General features: G+C 40.2%; 2 protein-coding genes across 3 annotated transcripts; both read right to left on the bottom strand.

The window, feature by feature from the left end:
- Positions 1 to 579: 579 nt before the first annotated feature.
- Positions 580 to 13,055, bottom strand: hsd17b8 (hydroxysteroid (17-beta) dehydrogenase 8). Its single transcript, XM_087787149.1, has 9 exons — positions 12,999 to 13,055; positions 12,228 to 12,430; positions 11,739 to 11,855; positions 9,673 to 9,768; positions 9,475 to 9,560; positions 9,322 to 9,406; positions 1,130 to 1,172; positions 826 to 900; positions 580 to 760 (listed from the first exon to the last, which is right to left on the bottom strand). Exons 1-9 carry the CDS (start codon positions 13,042 to 13,044, stop codon positions 741 to 743), a joined length of 771 nt encoding a protein of 256 aa, XP_087643275.1. The 5' UTR covers positions 13,045 to 13,055; the 3' UTR covers positions 580 to 740.
- Positions 13,056 to 13,667: 612 nt separating this feature from the next.
- On the bottom strand, positions 13,668 to 21,759 carry brd2a (bromodomain containing 2a). 2 transcript variants are annotated; one of them, XM_087787148.1, is made up of 12 exons: positions 20,072 to 21,759; positions 18,491 to 18,788; positions 18,276 to 18,413; positions 17,967 to 18,117; positions 17,689 to 17,891; positions 16,441 to 16,956; positions 16,218 to 16,346; positions 15,630 to 15,821; positions 15,292 to 15,548; positions 14,857 to 15,176; positions 14,620 to 14,748; positions 13,668 to 14,536 (listed from the first exon to the last, which is right to left on the bottom strand). In XM_087787148.1, exons 1-12 carry the CDS (start codon positions 20,101 to 20,103, stop codon positions 14,409 to 14,411), a joined length of 2,493 nt encoding a protein of 830 aa, XP_087643274.1. In that variant the 5' UTR covers positions 20,104 to 21,759; the 3' UTR covers positions 13,668 to 14,408. The 2 variants fall into 2 exon arrangements, with proteins under 2 accessions (XP_087643274.1, XP_087643273.1); XM_087787147.1 differs by having other exon boundaries at positions 14,620 to 15,176.
- Positions 21,760 to 21,894: the final 135 nt, after the last annotated feature.

The raw sequence follows: 21,894 nt of genomic DNA, 5'->3' as shown, positions 1-21,894 counted from the left end.
CAACTTGACTATTGTTTTTATTTTAAGGGTGCGATCATCTTGTCTTACAGCCAGTGGCCACAAGGGGGCGCAAATTATCATCTTCTATTTTGCAGAGTGGAATTGATGCCGTTACAACGTTACAGTTTGCGATTTTTTTAATCGCTTCTTAACCTGTAGAATGAGTGCAGCTAGCACCGCTATGTTGGCAATTATTTTTCAAAAGTTTATTTAACTATTATGTGGTGCAAAGGTGGTATTTCTTTTGAATGTTAACGTAAAATGAGGAAATTAAAATAATAATCATTAAAAAATACGTATAGAAAATTGTTTAAATAATTAAATTAAATTCACAATTAGTTTAAAACATGGACTTTTCTTATCTTTGGATTTGTATCTTCTTTCAATGTTGTGAATTATAACCTTACAAATATAGACTTACACTCATAGCCATGAAACAAGCCGAGCTCTGCTCCGAGTCACAACAGATGACATCGCTGGTGTCACCATCTGGCTTTTTCACCAGTAAAACAATTTTTATCATGACGCTCAATCGACAGCCATAATGAATTAAAAATAGTGAAGCTGGGGATCATAATACACCTTTTTCCACTTCTGTTTAATAAAAATCAACATATTAAGGCAACGGTGTCCGAGGTAGACATGTGTGGTCCTCTACTGGCTCCTGCCTGATCGACAACATCATCATCTGTGATCATCTCTTCACGGCACAAACATCTGGACCAGCGCTCACAGCTGCATCAGCCCATGAAGAGTCCACCTGGAACACAGAGTCACCATCAAGAAGAGGAAGTGTCCGGCTCGTCTAAACCGGCTCCGACATACCAGTGACTTCAATACTGGCTCCTGTGATGTAGCGAGAGTCATCCGAGGCCAAGAAGGCGCAAACACTAGCGACCTCTGCAGGACATCCAAAGAAACATCATGAGAAAGAAAAATGTATGTATTTTCAGTAACATCACGACTTCAAGAAGTGATGAAGGAGAACCCTCCCTTTAAAAGGCCACTAGATGGCAGTGTCTGCTGTCGTATCTCTTAACTATAACTTCTGGATCCTCACTTCCTCTTTGACGTCATCGTTTAGCTCAACAATTGTTGTTTTTAATGGTTTAAATCCCCGTTTACTCACCTTCAGGCTCACCCATCCTGCCCAAGGGCACGAGAGACTTCATCTGGGAAATGAAGAACAGAGGGAACTGTTAGGGGTTTTTGTGTTTCCATGAAGCGACCCCTCCCCAGCCTCGTACGTGGTGATGGAATGAAGGACAGACACATGGATGAGTTTAAGAAAAATGCTCGTTTAGTGAATTATGCAAAAGTCAGAGACAAACTTACGTGAACACGGGCGCTAGCAAGCAGAGAGATCTATCGCAGACGTCTTCGAATGCCAGAACGCAAAGATCAGACAAAATGGTGGATCTTTATAGTAGAATATTCAGGTTAACGCCTCTAGTCAAATGTGAATGTAGGATTGGTCAGTAACTGTAAACATTTGATTCTAAGATGGCCGGTCGCACGTGATCGTAGTGGAAATTTACCAAAAGTTGTTGTTTTCAAGAATCTGTTCCCAGCGACTTGTGTCCTTCAGTGTGAATTCTCAAACAGGTGTCCAGACGTCCTGGAATCTGGGATTGTTGAATCTTTCTGTGTGTGCAAGGCTTTGTGACCTCGGCCTTTGAGTTGTGAACCTGAGTTTAGTTTAAGTGAATGCAATGCAAGAATAGGATTATTTAATATGAATTAAATATGTAAGATTATCAGTTAATCAAGTGACTATTTGAAATGTGTGTTAAATCTAGGTGATTGATTACAGTAAAGTTGTCATTTCCTTACACTCCCCCTGATTGCATCATGAACTAATGATGCAATAAAACAAAGACAAGTCTGATTTCAAAATAATGATCGCGAATCTGATTATAAACTAAACATGCTAAACTATCATCCGTATAGTGCCACACAAAGATTACATATGGTGAGAAAGCAACAGAGGAAACACAGATTCATTTAATGAAAACAATTATACATTATGAGCATTTCTCTCAAATCACAAAAAAAAGAAAAAATCCAAAAAAAAAAATTTAATAATAATAATAATTCCAAATTATGCTATGAATTAAAACTGAAGTAATAGAATGCCAAATCATCAAAAAACATATTCACAACAACTAACTCAAATCTAATAAGTCTATTTTGAAGTAGAGATTTTGATAAAATATATATTGATATGGAGCCAGTATCCACTGCTTTGAAAAACCTCTTTAACGAGGTAAAAAGAAAGCAGCAGCCCCGTTTTCGGCGACTTGGATGTGGGCTCTTCGTGTGAGGTGTTGTTGACGTACTCCCCGTCAACAGTGCATCATTGAGCTCGTCCTGCAACATAGGAAAGACATGAACAGCATCGCATTCTTTGGACAAATGAGAAACAATACATCTTTAAATCATGCTTTTTATTTAGAATGGACTCATACTACTTCATGCAGACAAAATTAACCCCTTCCTATTTACTACCTAAGTCAGAGAGATAGTCAAACACAGTCGTACCTTATTCTCGAGCTGTTTTCTACACCAAAAATTTAAACTAATTGAATGCAATCTGGACAGAGCTCCCTTCAGCAGTGTTGATCGACAGAACCGTGCAACAAGAATCACCATCACGTAACAAACCTATTATCCAGCTAAGTATCTATCTAAGTCCTCCCCCTGAGGGACAAATAAACAACCTTATTTATTTGTATTTAAAAAATGTTTTCTTGAATAACTTTATATCCAAATCTATTGTCAAATCATTTAATTAATCATAATACTCTTTGTATTAACTCTCTTAAATTAGATTAATTAATAAATGTGTTTAATTACATGACATCATTAGCTAAAAAAAATATTCTAAGCTTTGTTTAATCTTTATTATTCCTCTTAGATTTGGTTTGAAAGTCTATTGCTAAAGTAAATGGATAATATCAAATATAAAAAAGTGACTGTCAAAAGTGACCATTTCTGCATCCATTTATTTATTTTTTCTGATGGGTCTTATATTTTTCAAAGTCAATTCTTTTCCCTGCTTAATATTTTGTTTAATGTTTATAGTTGTCTTAGAACGTTAGAAGCAGCTTTAGAAACATATTTCCATTTCTTATTGAACTTTTTCAATAAATCAATTTAATTATTTTTAATTTCAAGTTTCACTTTTCATATTGTCTATTGTATTATTGGCTGCTATTGATGTAGATAAAAGTATTCTACTAATTTATTTAAAAAAAATGCATATTCTTAAAATGATTAATTCGAAAATATGTTTAATCATGACAATATATTTTCTGTTCTTTGAAATTCCCTCCAATGTTTGGACATTTTCCAGCCCAATTGATTGTCCTCTTAAATATATAACACCAATATGTACCTTCTTTTAGCTTTAAGTAAAGTCTTATTAGTTTGAGGGAAGTTGTATTTATCTCAAATCATGATTTCTTGTGTTTGGTAATTTAAACATCTTAACTATTTCACCACATGTCCAAAGAGTAGTTTCCTAAAACTACATTTGTTCATATATATATTTAAAAGTATGCTAGTCAAGTTTTTAGCTTTACTCATGCTGGCTCATGTTTCTTGTACACCTTCTAAGAAGGAGATATTTTGATATATTTAAAAGTCTGCAGTGGACAGTGGCTTCTTATTTCTCCCTCACTGGAGGGCTTCTCAACACCACCTCTAACAGGATAAGATCAGAAGTTATGAGAAGGTCAGTTATGCATCTATTCAGGTGGTGATGAGGATATTGTGTGTGTGTCATGAGTTGTGTATTCATAACTTTGATCTGTGGATGTCTGTTAAAGTTTGTCATGTGTTTTATTTGAATAAACCTTGAAGTTAGCAGAGAGTTCAAATTATCAGTATGTTTTGACTTCATGGAGAGAGAGAAACAGAGGCGGGTGTTCGAGAGAATTCTTTCATTCTCTCTCACACACACACACACACACACACACACACACACACACACACACACACACACACACACACACACACACACACACACACACACACACACACACACACACACACACACACACACACACACACACACACACACACACACACACACACACACACACACACAGGGAGCAGTTTGTAGCAGAGGCACTTTTTTATCTTATTCAATTTAAATTGAAGACATCATGTGTTTGTTTGTTTATCTCTGAGATCACTGTGTTATTTGTAATATCTATGTGAATGTCTGAGATTGTTGTGTGAGTTCAAATCTGTTTATGAATGTTATAGTTAATTAGATCAGGTGTGAGTCAGACCTCTTTGATTATTTACCCACAACAGAAATACAGTATCTATTCTAGATTACTATTTTGCTTATCTTAACTAGTTTCTTTAATTAATATTCACTTCAATGAGATTTCCTCTTGGTCTATAGGTGTTTGGTTTATGCAACTAGAGAGAAGAATATCATATTAATATTTCTCAGTGTTTCTTTTAATTTATCTCTTAATCTATTTTTTTTCTTTGACCTTTCCTCCTACAGTATTTTAGTCTCTATTTTTTCCATTTTCACTATTTTAAGTCTAATTACCAAAGAACAATAACATAAATTTCACTCGCATCAATATGGAGTGGCTTAGTATAGTATAGTCTAGTCTCTATAGTATATTCTTTATTGTCTAGTCTCTATAGTCTAGTTTCTGGAGGTGACAAGTCAGCAGCTCTAGACAGAGTCACTTTTAATTAGTTTAAATAAAATTCTGCATCAGTCGACCACACACGTTTTCGTTTTGTTTTCTTATGGCTGCTTTCATCATAGCTCTGAGTGGAGCAATCAGAGTATGTTATTCTGGGATTAATTTTTTACTGTTACATTTTAAGATATCATGTCTCTAACAGTTTAGCTTTGTATGCTTTTTTCGTCAAATCGCAAACAACTTTGCATTTCTTATTCATGTGTCTCAGGGCCATAGCTTCTCCACCAGCAACCACAGCAAGAGCAACATGAGGGACAGAAGTGTCAGAGAGAGCATAGAGAACCTTGTTCGTTTGTTAGTTCAGCAGCCTCACCATCAGGACCCACAAAAATGTCACCGCAGACAAGAGTCAAGTTCATGTTTGCGACCAGATCGTGCCATTTGTCTTCATAATCACATTCATCATCATCCCAGACATAGTTCATAGTGCTGTGTGGGGGGTCCAAAGGTGGATCATAGGAATGAAGTCTCAAAAGTCTTTTCAAGATCAGGGAAATCAGATGTTCAATCATGTTGAACCAGTACAGCTCCTCCCTCTCTGGAGCAGAAGTTCATTCTTGGTGGAGAGTTTTTGAGGTTGAGTTCTTGTTTGTTCAGCTCAGAAAAATTGCTTCAATTGTAGGTGTCACCAATAGGGAACTGGACCAAAGTTCCTGGAGTAAAAGCCAAAGATGCGCCATTGTTGACCAAAATTCTTTGTTTGTTTCCATCCCCTCGTCCTCTTCTCCTGCCACACCCATGCACTCCAGCCAGTGGCCAATAGGGAGCTATGATAGGACCCTAGAACTATCATCATCTATCATCTTCTCTATTTTTTAGAGAAGCTCTTTCAAGTCTTTAATTTGAATCTTAATTAGCTGTATCAAGCTAGCTCAAGAGCTCAATAAGAGCACTTTGTTTAACTATTCTATTTATTATGAATTCTCAGAAATCATTGATGTGAGTAACACACTCATAAGATTTACCATTAAATTAAAAAACAGAGTTTAAAGTTTCTTATTTTCTTCCCTGTCAGGAGCTTTAACTTGTCACCTGTAGTAAAAGTTACTTTTGTCTTAAAAAAGAGGAGGTCAATAAATGAATAGAACAAATTAATAATTATAGTAATAATATTAATAATAATGCTGAAAATAATATTAAGTAAAGAAGCGATTATCAAAAAAAAAATTAAATGAAAATATAAAAGATGAAGAATTTAAAAATCTAAATTAAGAACCAAAACTTCAATTAACTAATTAAAATCCATTATAAAATCCGAGATAATAATAAAAATAAAACAAATAGTAAACTAAGATATTAATAATAAAATAAAATAAAAATAAAAATAAAATGGAATAATTTATGACTAATTGTTAAAATAATAAAATGTATTTAAAGTAATAATTGAAAAACTAAGAAAACAGAATAAACTGCAATTGATTCAATTAATCAATAATTAAATAATTACACCAATTGAGTCAGAACAAAAGTCAATTAGGAAGTAAACAAAGAGCAAACCAGCAGGGGGCAGCATAGCAAATACAACACCAAAGATCAGAAATTGAGAGAAGAAGAGAAAACAGGAATTAGATATCAACAAACGTACACACGTGCAAGCAGTCAGTGACACACTTGTTTTAGATAAGCAGTATTAGCAACACAAAACAACAAAGTTACACGCAATGTGACCAATTGTGAGTTGATCAATTGACAATGTGAAATAGGAAGAGAGGATGGTTAAGATCATTAATACGTACAGCAGTGAGCCAACCATCAATGTTAATTGTGTTATTGTTATTGAACACAGCAGAAGAAGGAGAAAATTGAAATGTGAGTTGGTTTGTTTTTCTTCTTAAACCAATTATACCAGTAATTAACTGTATATATTCATATATACCTCAATTAAGAAACAGGAATAATAGTATAATAACTATTGTCAACAAAGAATGTTACTTAATAAAGAGAAAAGAAAATGATATCAAACCCAATCCATATACTTAAAAGAAAAACAATAAAGGAAAAAAATAAACAAAAAATAATTGAAATCAATAAAAAATAGAAAAATAGAAATGACAACAATGGATAAAGGTAAGAGAAAACGTAATAAGTCAACAATTCAAACAAACAGTCGGGATCAACATAGAATTCAAGATGACGTAAGAATGTGTGTTTAAAGAAGACATGAATACAACGGGAGGGTCGGTGAGGAAAAGAAGGAAGTCTTAAAAGTTCAACCTCCAAGCGAAACCACTCCCACCAACAAGGAAAAACTCTTTCGGAGCTCATTCGTACTTGCAGCAGCTAAAGAGACAAGTCTGCCAAGCAGCAGTTCTTATCAGCAAGAGATAGTGTCCAAAGACACACACACACGCGGACTCAGCTGAGTCACAAAAAGTCAGAGATCTCACAAAATGAATGCCAATTTTTACAAGTACCGCAGCGAGAAAAAATTATTCAAAAGATACAAACATACAGACACAGACAATTTTAACAGAACAATATGTCATGACAATACGACGACAACAGTATTTTACCAAAACAGGCCAGAGAGACACACTATGCTACGTGGAACGAGACTCTTGACCAGCCTGTCGTGTCTAAAGTGTCGAAATCAGATTGGAGAGCCTCTCGATCCGTAATCAGTTTCAAAACACCCTGGATAGGAGACCGCTCAACTCATCCATTCTATTTCAACCCCCGTCGAACTAACTCTAAACTAATCATCAATGAGACTTTATCCATCACCGTGATTGTTCGGAAAAATTAACTAGCCCTAACTATACTGCCAAATACCTGTGGAGCCCCTCGACACAGAAACACAATGAGATCTAACTGGCCTACACACCGGCTGGCTGAGTCTTCAGACCAGGATATTGGGAGAGACCCGCTCAAATCCCACACATCCCCAAATTAATGATAGCTACTTGGCTTACTGAAAAAGTACGTCTACTATAATCACCCATTGGCCAAGCATCCTAACTAGTTTAGGAATCTGGAAAAACGTCAGATGCCCCGTAGAGGGAACCGGTTATATTCCACCCCTACTCAGAATTCCCAAGGGTTACCAGGTCGTGTAACCGTCTCCTCTGCCTATCAATTCAACTTAAATTCTAATCAACGTTTTTTTCCTTTTTTCAACGATGCTTCTTCTTCCCGGGACACGATAATGTCGTCTACACTTAATACAACAACAAACAGCAACAGACAATGCAATACCTCAAAAACGAGCATCAGCTTTAAGAAAGCACTATTAAAAAATATAATCTAAATTTGTGACAGAACCAGAGACTTACGTTTATTCGTCCAGGCAACCAAAACTAATATAAAATATATATGTAATCTTTTCCTAACCAAATATAAACTTAATTTTAGATTATAGATTATAAAATCTATGTAGAAAATAAGATAAAATCTTTCTCACCTGATTCTTGAAGTAAGGTATAGTGCCATGGCCTGGTTGCCTGGAGAACAATCAGCTCAGAGTTCGTCTCGGAATCGAAAAGGCCTTCAAACCATCAGTCCACGCCAAGGGTCACGTGCACCAAGTTGTTAGGGGTTTTTGTGTTTCCATGAAGCGACCCCTCCCCAGCCTCGTACGTGGTGATGGAATGAAGGACAGACACATGGATGAGTTTAAGAAAAATGCTCGTTTAGTGAATTATGCAAAAGTCAGAGACAAACTTACGTGAACACGGGCGCTAGCAAGCAGAGAGATCTATCGCAGACGTCTTCGAATGCCAGAACGCAAAGATCAGACAAAATGGTGGATCTTTATAGTAGAATATTCAGGTTAACGCCTCTAGTCAAATGTGAATGTAGGATTGGTCAGTAACTGTAAACATTTGATTCTAAGATGGCCGGTCGCACGTGATCGTAGTGGAAATTTACCAAAAGTTGTTGTTTTCAAGAATCTGTTCCCAGCGACTTGTGTCCTTCAGTGTGAATTCTCAAACAGGTGTCCAGACGTCCTGGAATCTGGGATTGTTGAATCTTTCTGTGTGTGCAAGGCTTTGTGACCTCGGCCTTTGAGTTGTGAACCTGAGTTTAGTTTAAGTGAATGCAATGCAAGAATAGGATTATTTAATATGAATTAAATATGTAAGATTATCAGTTAATCAAGTGACTATTTGAAATGTGTGTTAAATCTAGGTGATTGATTACAGTAAAGTTGTCATTTCCTTACAGAACCAAAAATAATATTGTCAGTAAAACGTAGTTAAAAGTCCAACAGTTGTGTGAGTCAAGCGGCCTGTCGTTAATGCAGCAGCAGCGCCCCCGTGTGGTTAAATATATATATAATAACAGTCTTCGCTTTGCAGATATAGTCGATATTTTAAGTACAGAACAGTGCTATTACTATTAAGTGATTTGGGTTGTTATCAAGATAATAACAATTAGATTGATTTATTTTTGTTCTTATATTTGCCCAAACAAATGTACCTTCTGTTGCACAGGATATTAAATGAAACATCAAATTGATTTTATTCGTTAGTTTTTCCAATGACTGTAAAAATTATATATTTAAATCTGACTACACCAAGTTAATGAAAAACACAACTCAATGCCACTTGTTTTAGTTTCTTCAAGACAACATAGACTCTACCTTGTGAATAACCTTCTCGGGGACCTTCTCTGTCATGGGGGTGGATATGAATCCAGGAAGAACGCAGTTGCATCGTATTCCGTACCTGAGAGTCGAACAGAAAGATGCTTTTGGTTCTTGTCACAGGCTCAGCACGGATGTTTCATCCCAGACCTGCTGAGCTCTTTGGCTGCTGTCCGTGTCAAACCTTCAACTCCAGCTTTGGACGCAGAATAATTTACCTGACCGAGGTTCCCCACCTGCAGACCCCAGAGAAGACTAGTACAGCAGTGTAAGGAAGTCAATCCTGTCATGATGGACTCAACACTGAAACATATCTTTAAACATATATTTTGACTTTTGACGGCTCACCTTCCCAACTATGCTGCCCACAGTTATAATAGAACCTTTGGAGGATCCACAGGCTACAAGAGCTTGACCCACGGCCTGAGCGACCAAGAACGAGCCCTGAAGGAGAATCAGTGGTTAGAAGACACCGGTTACGTTACACAGGTTCATTTCACCTGTAGAATGAGTGCAGCTAGCACGGCTAACGATGCTAACAGGTACAAAATCCTTATTTAAATCCCCTTTATTTATATAGTATGTGTTACAAAGAACAAATGAGATGACAAAATTAGTAAATAAATTACATTAAATAGTGTGAAAATTGCATTCGCTTTGATATGCCATCACTTAAAGAAACAGTGTCTTTCCAACAGCCAGGAGTGGAGTAAAGGTATCATGATGTTCTGTTCTATGTTAGTTATCCTTTGTCTTTGATATTTTTCTTTGGTCGATGTTCTTTATCTTTATCTTTAGACTTAGATTGGATCATCTTGTTCTTTCTCTTTCTTTCTCTTTGTTCTTGTTGTTTGCTGTGGATAATTTGCAAAAAAACAATTTCCCAAAGGAGACCTCCTGAGGGATCAATAAAGTTCTACCTAAACCCAGATAATATACTAGGTTTGTAGGATGCGTTGTAAGGAGGTGAGATTACATTTTTACTCTTACATAAGAAATTATAGTTTACACTTACATCATCCCTTGTGTTATCTCAAGGTCAAGATGAACCGTAGACCCGAAAACAAATGTCATTGTTTTATCTCCTGTGTTGTCTGAACTTAACTTAGGAGAATAATTTTAATACTACAATGTATTTACAGTTAAGAGGTTTTTCTGCTATATTTTAGGATTGTGTTATTAAGTGGGAAACAAAAACAAAACAAAACGTGTTAGAATTGTATTAAATATGAGATTCAAACATGTATTTTTTTTTCAATTACCCACATTTGAAGTAACAGTTAATTCAACTTAAATTGCCATGCGCTTCTGAGATAAGATAAGGTAAGGTAAGGTAAAACTTTATTGATCCCTCAGGAGGTCTCCTTCGGGAAATTGTTTTTTACCAATAGCCAGAAATTTTTCATAAACAATAAAAAATAATACATAAAAAATAAAATAAGAAGAAGAACATAAAGAGGAAGAACAAGATGACACAATCTAAGTCTAAAGACAAAGACAAAGAACATAGGTCAAGGAAAGAAAAACAAAAAAGACAAAGGATACAAAGACTAACATGGAACAGAACATCCAGATACTCTCACTGCACTCCTGCCCCCGAACTCAGAATTGTACAATTTAATAGCCCGAGGGATGAATGAGTCCCTGAGTCTATTTGTTTTGCACCTGGGTAGGAGCATTCGTGCTCTCATTCTGCTTCTCTGCTCACTGATGACAGTGTTCAGAGGATGACTGTCATCATCCATGATGGACAGTAGTTTGTTCAATGATCTCCTCTCAGCAACTGTCACCAGTGAGTCCAGCTTCAACCACAGAGCCAGCCCTCCTGATCAACCTGTCCAACCTGTTGACACTCCTCTTGGACACATTTCCACCCCAACACACCACAGCATAGAACATGACACTGGCCACCACAGACTGGTAGAACATGCAGAGGAGCTTCTTGCAGATGTTAAATGATCGAAGCCTCCTCAGAAAGTACAGTCTGCTCTGAACCTTCTTATATACATGGTCTGTGTTGCAGGACCAGTCCAGTTTACTGTCCAGCCACACACCGAGGTACTTATAGTTGTCCACTATCTCCACCTCGTCGCCTCTGATGGACACTGGATGTGGCTTTGTCCTGGACCTCCCGAAGTCCAAGACCAGCTCTGGAACATATTTGATATTTTATAGTTGAGACAAAGGAGAATTCCTAAAACAAATCAGGAAGAGGTGACCTGGGGATCATTCTTGATGGCAACTGACATGAATGCCAACTTGAAAGATGTCGTACGGCATCAAAAAATATGTCCTTGAAGAAATATTTGAACATTGTACTGTACAGAGCAGCCAGGATTTGGTTAAGACGACACCTCTTACAATATATATGAGGCTGAGTTGAGCTGAGAGGCAGCAAATAAACAAACCCTAACCTTCAGGTTGACCCTGATGACATTGTCGAAATGATCCTCCTCCATGTGGAGCAGGAAGTCGTCTTGGGTGATCCCTGCTGCGTTCACACAGACGGAGGGCGGCTGGAAGTATTGAGCCTGGAGAAACAGAAGTGGTCAATCAAAGAAGCCACAGTAAGAAAGAGAAACTTGGTAAGTAAACGAGTCATCCGAGCAGGAAATGGTTTGTTTTAACATAAGTGCACATTTAAATTATCATCATGTTATTATATTGTAGTCACCACAAGTATAAATCCTTTAAAGAAATATCATAAAATGTCTAAATTTTAAGCTCACATTTTCCCATATGTAACATAGATATGTTTACATTTTTCTTCGACATTATTTCAAGTTTAAGATCCAACCAAACATTGAGTTAAAGTTGAAGGACAAACAGTCATATTAATCAATATTGTCCAGTAGATCACTCTCAAGGTCATACAGAGTTCAGAGTAAGATTTGAAAACGTACTTGAATGAATGTGATCAGTTTCGTGACACTTTCCTTTGAGGACACGTCCACCATCGCGGCCATGTGACCCTGACCTCTGAGGTCGCCGGCAAGGCTCTTTAAAGTTTCATTGGCCGAGTCCTCGCTGATGTCAGCGACCACCACAGAGGCCCCCTCGGAGGCCAAACGCTGGCAGACGGCTCGTCCGATCCCACTGCCTCCCCCTGAGAGAAGGAATGTGTGGGTCAGAACCGGTATTCAAGGCTGTTCCTTAAATAAACACATGAGTGACGAGGACAAACTAGACATCCAGCGAGTTCAGTGGGGAATAAACCTGGTTAAAGAATGGCTCATGGGTGAAACATTTCAGTTAATACTACAGACCAAGAACGTTATAACTCGTTAAACACTTTAAAGGAGACATTTTACCTTAAAGGAACCACGTCAGCAGCTGCTGGAATGGTTTGAACAAGATCACTTCAGAATGCAGGAACACTTACATTTCCTTTTCAAATGTTGTGGTCAAGTATTTTCATCATAAAGCTGAGTAACTATTTTGGCACTAGCCTGAAAGTAATGTTTTTTATTTACAGTTAAAATAGTGCAACAGTTAAGCTCTTGCTACAACAACACAAACTCAAGGATCAAATAGAAACGTACAAAGAACGCTGGCTTAGACGAAATAAAAATGGCATTTAAACAGTTGAGAAAATAGATAAACAAACACTTCATATATATATTTCATAATTTTCACTTTTTATTTACTCGTTTATTTTTATAAGAGAAACTAACCAGTGACCAGCGACAACCTTGATATGAGCCTCCCGGTGGCCGCCATGTTGGATCGCTTTGTTTGTGTAGTAATTTGTTCATTCCACCAGATGGCGTCACTAAAGTTTACTGTAAAATACGACTATATCGGGGTTTTTTTAAACTATGAGGGCGTTATAAGTTATTTTAATCATTAGGAAACCAAAATGTTAGATCTTTTTTGCATAATATAACATAACTTTTATTATATATTTTTATTTATTAGATTACAGAAAATGAACAGGACAAGCAATTTAAATCGATTTTGTTTTCCACTAATCAGCCGATTTTTATCTTAAGTGCATAACTATTAAATATAAGCCGTAATGTCTGTTCATATTTACAACAGAACATGTGTCATGCAGTAAGTTGTTCAGCTGTAAATTAGCAATGGGTAAATATGCATGGATAAAACTCACTACTTTTTGGGCAAAGATTCCTCCTCTATATAAATATAAGCATCCTTTCTTTGGAATTAACTGTAGTTTTATTTGTCCCTTTACATATAGATTAGAAAAAGGCGAGTCCACATCACCATTAAGATTCCTTTATAAATATTCCAGATGCAAGTTTCAGTAGCTTTCCAGCTGTCATTGTTTGGAAAATGATTACGTAATGAAAGTGAAACAGTCAGTTGTCATTTGGGCACAGTTGAATTGTCAAAATGCAGCCTCACCATTTATTTTCAGATTGGTCACAAGAAAAATAAAATAAAAAGTGTTTGCAGAGAAGTTGAGATGAAAAGGGATGAGATGGAACAAAATGGCATCCACCACGAGAAAAGAAACAAACGAGGTGATATTTCTGTACACGTTTCACATGCGGAGGAACAGCTGTTCAGATGTGCAGCTCTGGACCACGTGTTCTGGATCCTACAGAACCAAGGTGCTTCTGAGGCAGGCCTGTTTATGCCACTCATGTACAAGGCTGTACGTGTGTGCAGGATGCTCTCACACACACAAACATTCAACACACTTTTGTTTTGTTTCCCCTAAATGACACTCGAAAAAAAACAACAAAAAATAACTCAGCCCAGATAAGCCCGTCTTTCACAGAATGAGGGACTTAGTTAGTCAGTAAATTTCTTCTTTATAAAAGAAAAATAAGAAAGTCTGTACACTAAAGACAAGGAGCTTGGAGGAGAAGGGACAAATAAGTCCAGAAATCGTTCAACATTCTGGATGTAGCACCCGGATCCCTCCACCACTCGTCGCTCGGTTATCTAACTTGTGTCGCGTGTCCAAGCAAGAGAAGCCCCGCCCCTCTCAAGACTGTGTCATCGTCGACCGATTCTGTCCAGCGCCGGCGTCGTCTGATCCGCCCGCGGGTCTTTCGTTAGCAGCTTGACTACAGTTCCTGTCCCCGTTACTCCCGGGAGCGTCGACCCCCTCCTCAGCCCGAGTCCGATTCGCTGGTGTCGGAGGACGAGGAAGACGAGGAGGACGAAGAAGAGTCTGAGGAAGAGCTGCTGGCGCTGAGGCGCGAGGGCTGGGCGTGAGCGTCGGCGGCCGGTTTCTCTGCTGCAGAACAAAGAAAAATTAAAATCAAGAATTTATGAAAACAATTGTTAGGATCCAAGTAGAAGGCAAGAGTCGCCACTCACGTTTGGCTTTGACAGGCTTCTTCCCAGAGTTGAGTTGGCCGCTCACATCCATCAGTCGTCGCTCCAGTTCCAGCTGCTTCTCAAGGGCCAGTTCCTCTCGAGACTTGCCTGCGCTGTTCTTACTGGCCGCTGTTAAACACAAGCAGTCCATTAGTGACTCGGAAACTAAAGAGTACATTTGTCCACCTCGCATGCGATCCAAACAGATTAAAGATCCAGTGGTAAGTTTCTCCTCACCGTAAGGTTTCCTGGGCTTCTTCCTCAGACACGTCATCACGTATCTCTCCAGCTCGCGCAGCGTCGACGGCTTCAGCGTCTCGAAGTCGATCTCGATCTCCTCCGGGTTCGTGTCTCGGAGCGACGGCTCGCGCGACTGTATGATGTACACGACGCGGCCCAGCTTCTCGCCGGGCAGCTTGTTGATGTCCAGGCTGAGCTGCCGCTTCTCGTCGTACGACATCGGCGCCGTTTCCTCCTCTTCGTCCGAGTCGTAGTGGGGGATCATGGGCTCGGGCGTCGCCGGCGGCATGCTGAACATCATGTTTCCCTTTTTGGACCTGTGCAGGCGAAGGGTAACATTTATTAGTTTATGTTACAATTAACATTTTGGTATGATTTGAAAAAAGATGGATGCAGCTTCATCAGAATTAACTCAATGAAATAACTACTCACTTGTTTTTGGCGTTCTTCTTGCTCGCAGCCTTTTTGATGGGAATCAATGGAACTCCTGCTGCTTTATTGCTCTTATTTTTGGGCGTTTTCCCGGGTTTAGGGGGCTTCGCTGTTCGCATCGGTGTCATCTCATCGTCCGTCCTCCTGTACTTTTCTCCCTTTTTCTTCTTCTTCTTGTCTTTCTTCTCCTTCTTCCTCTTGGGTTTGACGATGGGACCCTGGGAGAGCGCAGTGAGCTGCTCGTGCACGGCTTTGAGCTACAGCAGAGGAAACAGAAACATGTTAGTCGTTGATGATTTGACGCTTCGCTTGAGCACTTCTGGTTTGATGGCGCTCACCTGTTCCTGCAGCTCGGCCAGGCGGTTGGCCCGCTCTTCCTCCGAGTCAGAGCTCGGGCTGCTCCCGCTGTCCTCGCCCTCGCTGCTCAACTCGCTCTCGGACGACGAGGAAGATGAAGAGGACGAGGAGGAGGAGCTCTGTGGAGCTGGAGCATTGTCTGGCATTTTAGCAAAGCAGAACTCGAAGACATCCTGTGAAAAAGGCGAGAATATTAGGGACAACATGTAGACTCAACATATGTGTAAATGTTATTAAGTTTTACTTTTGAAAAAAATACTTTAATCATTGTATTTAAGCAAGACATTTAAAACAAGTTATTTATTTGGAAAATAAAAGCAAAAAATCTTAGTTATTTTGTAGCTACATTTGGCTTAATTTGCAAAGACTCTTGTCCACCCATGCCTGTCTGATTATAATAATAATAAATCAATCAATAATAAAACTTTGTATTTGCCTATATTGAAGTGAAATTAAAGGAACATAATCCATCTACGTCTGGAGTCTTGCCATTAAGACTATGGTCCAGATTACTGGCTTAACGTTAGCGATAGAGAAACCAGAAGAGTTGACTGTTGATATTCCTCTACCTGGAGTTTTCGGGCCATGGCTACGACATCATGATCAGGTGGGTTGTACTTGTAGCAGTTGGAGAACATCAGTCTGACATCTGCCGAGAACTCCTGCGCTTCTTGGTACTCTCGACTGTCCATCTTCCTCTGAGGAGTGGAAAAAAAAAACATCCAGTCAATACGTTATATCTCAAAGAAATCAAAGAGGATTCAGCATCAGTCGTACTAGTCGTACACACACCTTGATTGTGCTGAGGTCCATGGGCTGCTTGATGATTTCGTGGTAGTCGTGGAGGCCCAGGGACGAGGCGTCCACGGGCTTGTAGAACGGCCAGGCGTACGCCGCGTGCTTCTTGGACAGCAGCTCCTTCAGGACGCTGCTGCAGTAACGCAGCTGTGGACTCAGCTTGCTGCGGCGGACTGGAGTCGGCAGGATGGAATCCGGAAGGTCTTTCTTCGGGGGTTTGATGGGACGTCCGCTCACGCCTCTTCTGCAGTTGCCGCCGCCCTTGCTGCCCATCATCATCCCCCCGTGAGCCATGTTCATGCCCATGCTCATCGCCATGCCTGGGTTGAGGGCCAGTCCCTGGGCCATCGAGAGAGCGCTGTTGGGGTCCACGCCGAGGGAGTTGACGGAGAACGGCGAGTGGCCGCCGGTCATGCTCATGTTCATGCCGGCCATGGTCATGCTGTTCATGATGGGCATTGCCATCGTGGTCGGTGTAGTCGTGTCCGCCTTCCTCTTTACTCCTTTTTTCTGTTGGTTGAGAGGGAGAATTTTAATAATAAAGTCTTTCTAGCTATCCATCTTTCTATCAATCTGTTTATTTTCTTAAACATTTGTTTGGTGTTACAAATTATCACTGTAGGTATAGAATAATGCAGCATTCTTTGACATCATCCTAATCAACCAATAGAACAACAAATATACAATGATTTTTTTTTTTAATTTATAAGTTTCTATTTACATAGTAAGAATAGATAATAATGTATGTCAGTAGTCCTTTCAAATTAATCAACAATGGATGCTTGGATGAGGTAGACTGGAAGAAACAACGTCGATTTACTTTCACACATGAATGATGCATTCAATGACGTCGGGATTGCTATGATGCGTTCAAGAGAACATAGGCTATTTAATAATTAAATCTGAAACAATTAGTGAAACATGCCATTATTTAAGTCTTAAGTTTACTTTACATTGTGGGTTTGTTTCGTTCCCTGCTTCACATTAAGGGTTTCAGGTTGTTGTTGTTTTTGTTTTTTCAATTTAACGACAATTTATGAGTGTGTTAATCGTTTTTCAAGGTTGTTTATAGTGTTGTTCAGTTTTGAGTGTTGAATAATGATGAAAAAATGTGTGACTTTCGTGAGTTTTTAACAAAATAACAAAAATGGACATCAAATATGAAAAAAGTGGATTGAGAAAGTAAACGCTGATGGCAATTAAATGATTGTTTCAAATAAATAAAATGTTTTTCTTGTGTACCTTTGCCGTCGGCTGCGTGGGGTGCAGGCTGGTGATGGTCGGGGTGCTGTGGTCAAGGGGCAGAGAGAGGCTCATGTTCTTAGAGCTCAGCAGGGTCTGTGGCGGGGTGGAAAGAATGGATTCTGGCGTCTCCGGGGTGGGCGGGGAATACACAGACTGGGACACTGCAGGAACCTGGTGAGCGGTCGTCACTCCTCCGGAGACTGAAGGGAAGAGAAGGTGTCAATTCATTCATTTTTTTAATGAATATTGAACGAGATAAATGTTTTTTGTCTTACATGCACCGGCTCTTGACTTTTTGTTGGGCTTGGCCTGTTTGGCCCGCTGCGGGGCTGAAGACAAATCCATCTCTACCTGTGGCATCTGGGCAACCTTCGTTAGAAACGCCTTCTCCAGAGACTGAGCCATGAGCACAATGTCGTCTGTCGACTGCAGCAAAAAAAAAAAACGGTCGAACATTCAAGCGCTGATAAAAGATCTTATCAAGATCAATTTTATTTGGTGTGATAATCTGATTAATCAAACTCCAATCATGATAGACATGAAGAGAAATATTAAGTAATGGTTAAGGAGACACAAATTCTGACCTTGTTGTAGATGTAACAGTTGGTGAACATGGTGTTGAAGTCCTCCATGCAATCGTTCGCACAGCGGTAACAGTTACCCTCCAGCTTCCTCTTTATTGTGCCCATGTCCATGGGAGTCTTGATGATTTTGTGATAGTCCTAGAGACCAGTGAGTGTTTTAGTACAATCTTGACTTCAATATTCAGGTCGTCTAACAGCCAGGCTTGGATACTCACGGGCAGGCTGAGCTTCACGGCATCCACCGGTTCGTGGAACGGCCAGGCAAAGTGATGCCGCCACAGGGACTTGAGCAGGACCTTATGCAGGAACTGTAGCTGGTTGGTCATCCCCCCGTGGCGGTTGAAGTCTTTGGCGGGGGGCTGCGGCGGTCCGGTGGACATCTGATTGTGCAGAGGCATCCCGGGACTCTCAAAGCCTTCGTACAGCAGCGAAGGCTTCCGGATGCGCTTCCCTGCAGTGCCAGAAATCTGGTCCATTCCTATAACTCCCACAACCTCAACTCCAGCAAGGGAGCTGCAGAGAGCACAGGTGACAGACCAATGAGTCATGCGGCACAAGGTCGACACCACACATGGGACAGAGACGTACTCGTCTTGGAACCTCACTTATAACGATCTAACGATTCAAGCGGCAAAGGTAAATAAACTACATGAATACACGTGGTAGTCTGACGGTACGGTCAGCAGTTTCTGCTCACACATTCCCAACAGGCCAGCTGGCTGCGGAGCACACAGCTGCTCTCTCAGCAGCTGCAGCTCCTGGGTATAAAGTCTATCACTTCCTCTTGTCTTTCCCACCAATAGCAGCGGCAGAACAAGAGAGCCAACCCCCCGTTTCCCTGTAGAAAACACACAGTCTCAAGGGCTGAGGGTGGAGTCTGAGCTACAGTACACATGTGTGCAGGACACCGTCGCAAACCGGTTGTCTAACTTTTAAATATAATAAATATCACGGCTACGTTGCCATGACTCATCACAACACCTACTGTAGGTTCCCAACATCCGGTTATCGATACATTAAAATATAATCGTTTTTAATACAATTAATCGATAAATCATTTACACAAATGTAGATATTATGCAATTTTTGCAAGTGGAATGTGTGAACTAATAAAATAATTGTCTATCGCTAAGGTTAAAAAACAGTGGTTAAATACAAACGCAAAAGAGTCAATCTCTGGAAACATTTGACAGTTAGTGTACTTTATTAAATTTTTTAAAAAGCCATTTACAACATATTTAAAATAAAATTTTGGTGGTCTGACAAAAATAAAAAAAGAAATAAAATAGCAGCAATGGGTGGAATTGTTAACTTGCTCGGACTTATTTTTGAGTGACACCTTCCGTATGTAACCAGGCAACCCACCCACAAACAAAACTACCCCCCCGAGCAGAACCGACATAAAAGAAACAAGACTAGCGCGTAATAAAGCAACAATGACGTTCCAGTTCAAGAACAACTAGATCCATGAATTCATCCCGTAATAAAGACGAAGCACTAGCTGCCTTTGATGCTAATGCTAGCGGCGCTGCCAGGCAGGGAGAGAGCGGCCAGCCGCGGCGGTGATGCGAAAGATGGCGAGCACAACACCGGGGCTGCTTCGACTCTACACCCCGCTAATGTGGCGGATAAATACTCCAAACGTACTTCCATTAAAAGAAAAGGGGTCTTGATCCGATAAACCCCCAAAACTCCATCGATCAACCCGGGAGCGCCAATAACAACACAAAATGCATCATATTGTTCACAATACTCGCTCCGATGGAAAGTCGAGAGTCATTGTCACCGGTAGATACCTGTCAAGGAGCGGGTTTACGGCCATATCCATCACGATGGATCCGGATTGTGATTAGCGCTACACTTAAGCCAGGATCCGTCTCCTCGTATGGCTCCGCAACAAACGTCCCCCGCGCTCGGTCGTAGAAATGGCGAAGCAGCGGTTACACCCGCTTTTATATAGAGCACGGATTGGCGCTATTGGACGGATGATGCGCGCTGGTACACGCCCACTGGGTTCCTATTGGCTGAACGCGACGTCAGTCAAAGTGGGTCGTTCCTTAAGCCGCCGAATACGCATAGTGACCAAAACATGTTAGCGGCCGCCATTATGGCCGAATATGCAGCTTCTGCGAAACTTCCCGCTGGAAAAATGTCTCGGTTGAATCGTCTGCGACATTATTTGTCGACGGTTAGTCGCCACCTGCACGTCTGTCCGCGCGCAGCGTTACATCAGATCAGCGCGGGGATTGGTCGGCGGTGTGGCAACGCGGGCTTTCGGGCTGGAAACAATGAAGCCGATTGGCTGTTCGGAGCAGTCACGCGCATTACGTACGGCAACGTGGAACCTTACAAGATCCGCATTTCTGACCCACAAGAGGCGCCAGTCGCCATTTTGGACTCCCGAACGTTTTACATTAATCGTCGAATAACTCGGAAGAATGCGCTTCAAACTGGTTTAAAAAGAACACATAAACACGTACTTACCGACAGAAACGCTAAACAACAGACACAAATGCGGACAAACGGAAATAAAGTGTTGAAATATCGACTACTAATAAAGACTAGGCCTCAGTTGTTTGTCTAAGAAAACAACAGACGTAGGGATGAGTAAGCGTTAAAGTAGCACATTTGTCGAACAACATTACAATACTACGACAACATCTTAATTAATCTCGAACAACACGCAATGACTCCCTGAAAAGAGCATGTAAAAAAACGCCCTGTCTCAAATTGCTTTAAAAAAAAAAAAGGTAAAATATATTCCTAAACAAAATATTAAAACTTAAATTCGAAAACATTTTTTAAAAACCTGCCGTTTACCCAACACACGCGCCCTTTCCCCCCCCACCCCCACACGACTCCAATGTCACTCAAAAATAAGGCTGTAAAATAAAATCCTACATTATTTTAAGCACTTCGTTGTAGCGTCATGAATACAAATGTATCAATGAGTCAAATCAAATCTGAGAAAGTCCAACAGCAAAATCCAAAACAAATGGCGCAACCTTCAAATAATCTTCTTGTCTTCCACATTTCCCCACAAACATGTCCGCCTTCTTCTCCCCTGCGCGCCGCGGTGGGGGAGGGGAAGGTCATGTGATGGAATAATCCAGTGTGCGACGTTTCCAGACGATTAAACACGTGACCACCATGTCGCGACGACTCCAGACGACATGTTTACGAATTCATTATTCGTCGTATAATCGAGAGTTTTGATCCGAGGAAAATGTTCCAAAATAGCAGAAACAAAGAGCGTTCTTTCCGCCGGTAAATCCCCTGCCGTGATTGGCGGGGACAGATCACGTGATCCGTTTTAATAAAAAACCTATTCCTCTGTTAAAAAATGGTCTTCCTCGGTCGTCGTTCCCGTCGAGTCGGCGATTATCCAGCAGATTAAAAGTATTGTAGTTCTTCTCCGTCAGAGTTCGACGTTTCGATTTTTTTTTCCCCAAACGAAGCTCAGAGACGACCCGCGACGTCGAGGCGTCACACCACAGTGCGCCTGCGCAGTAGTCGAATCGAAAAGTCTCAGATTTCTATAATTCCGTTAATGGATCAATTGATCTAATGTAACTATAATCATAATATTGAAGTGGATCTGAAGTTCTGTACAGTGAAA

The sequence above is a fragment of the Callionymus lyra genome, chromosome 3, assembly GCF_982586985.1.
Source record: "Callionymus lyra chromosome 3, fCalLyr1.hap1.1, whole genome shotgun sequence".
Taxonomy (NCBI): Eukaryota; Metazoa; Chordata; class Actinopteri; order Syngnathiformes; family Callionymidae; genus Callionymus; species Callionymus lyra.
The sequence above is the reverse complement of the archived record's forward strand: the minus strand, read 5'-3'. Positions and strand labels throughout refer to the sequence as shown.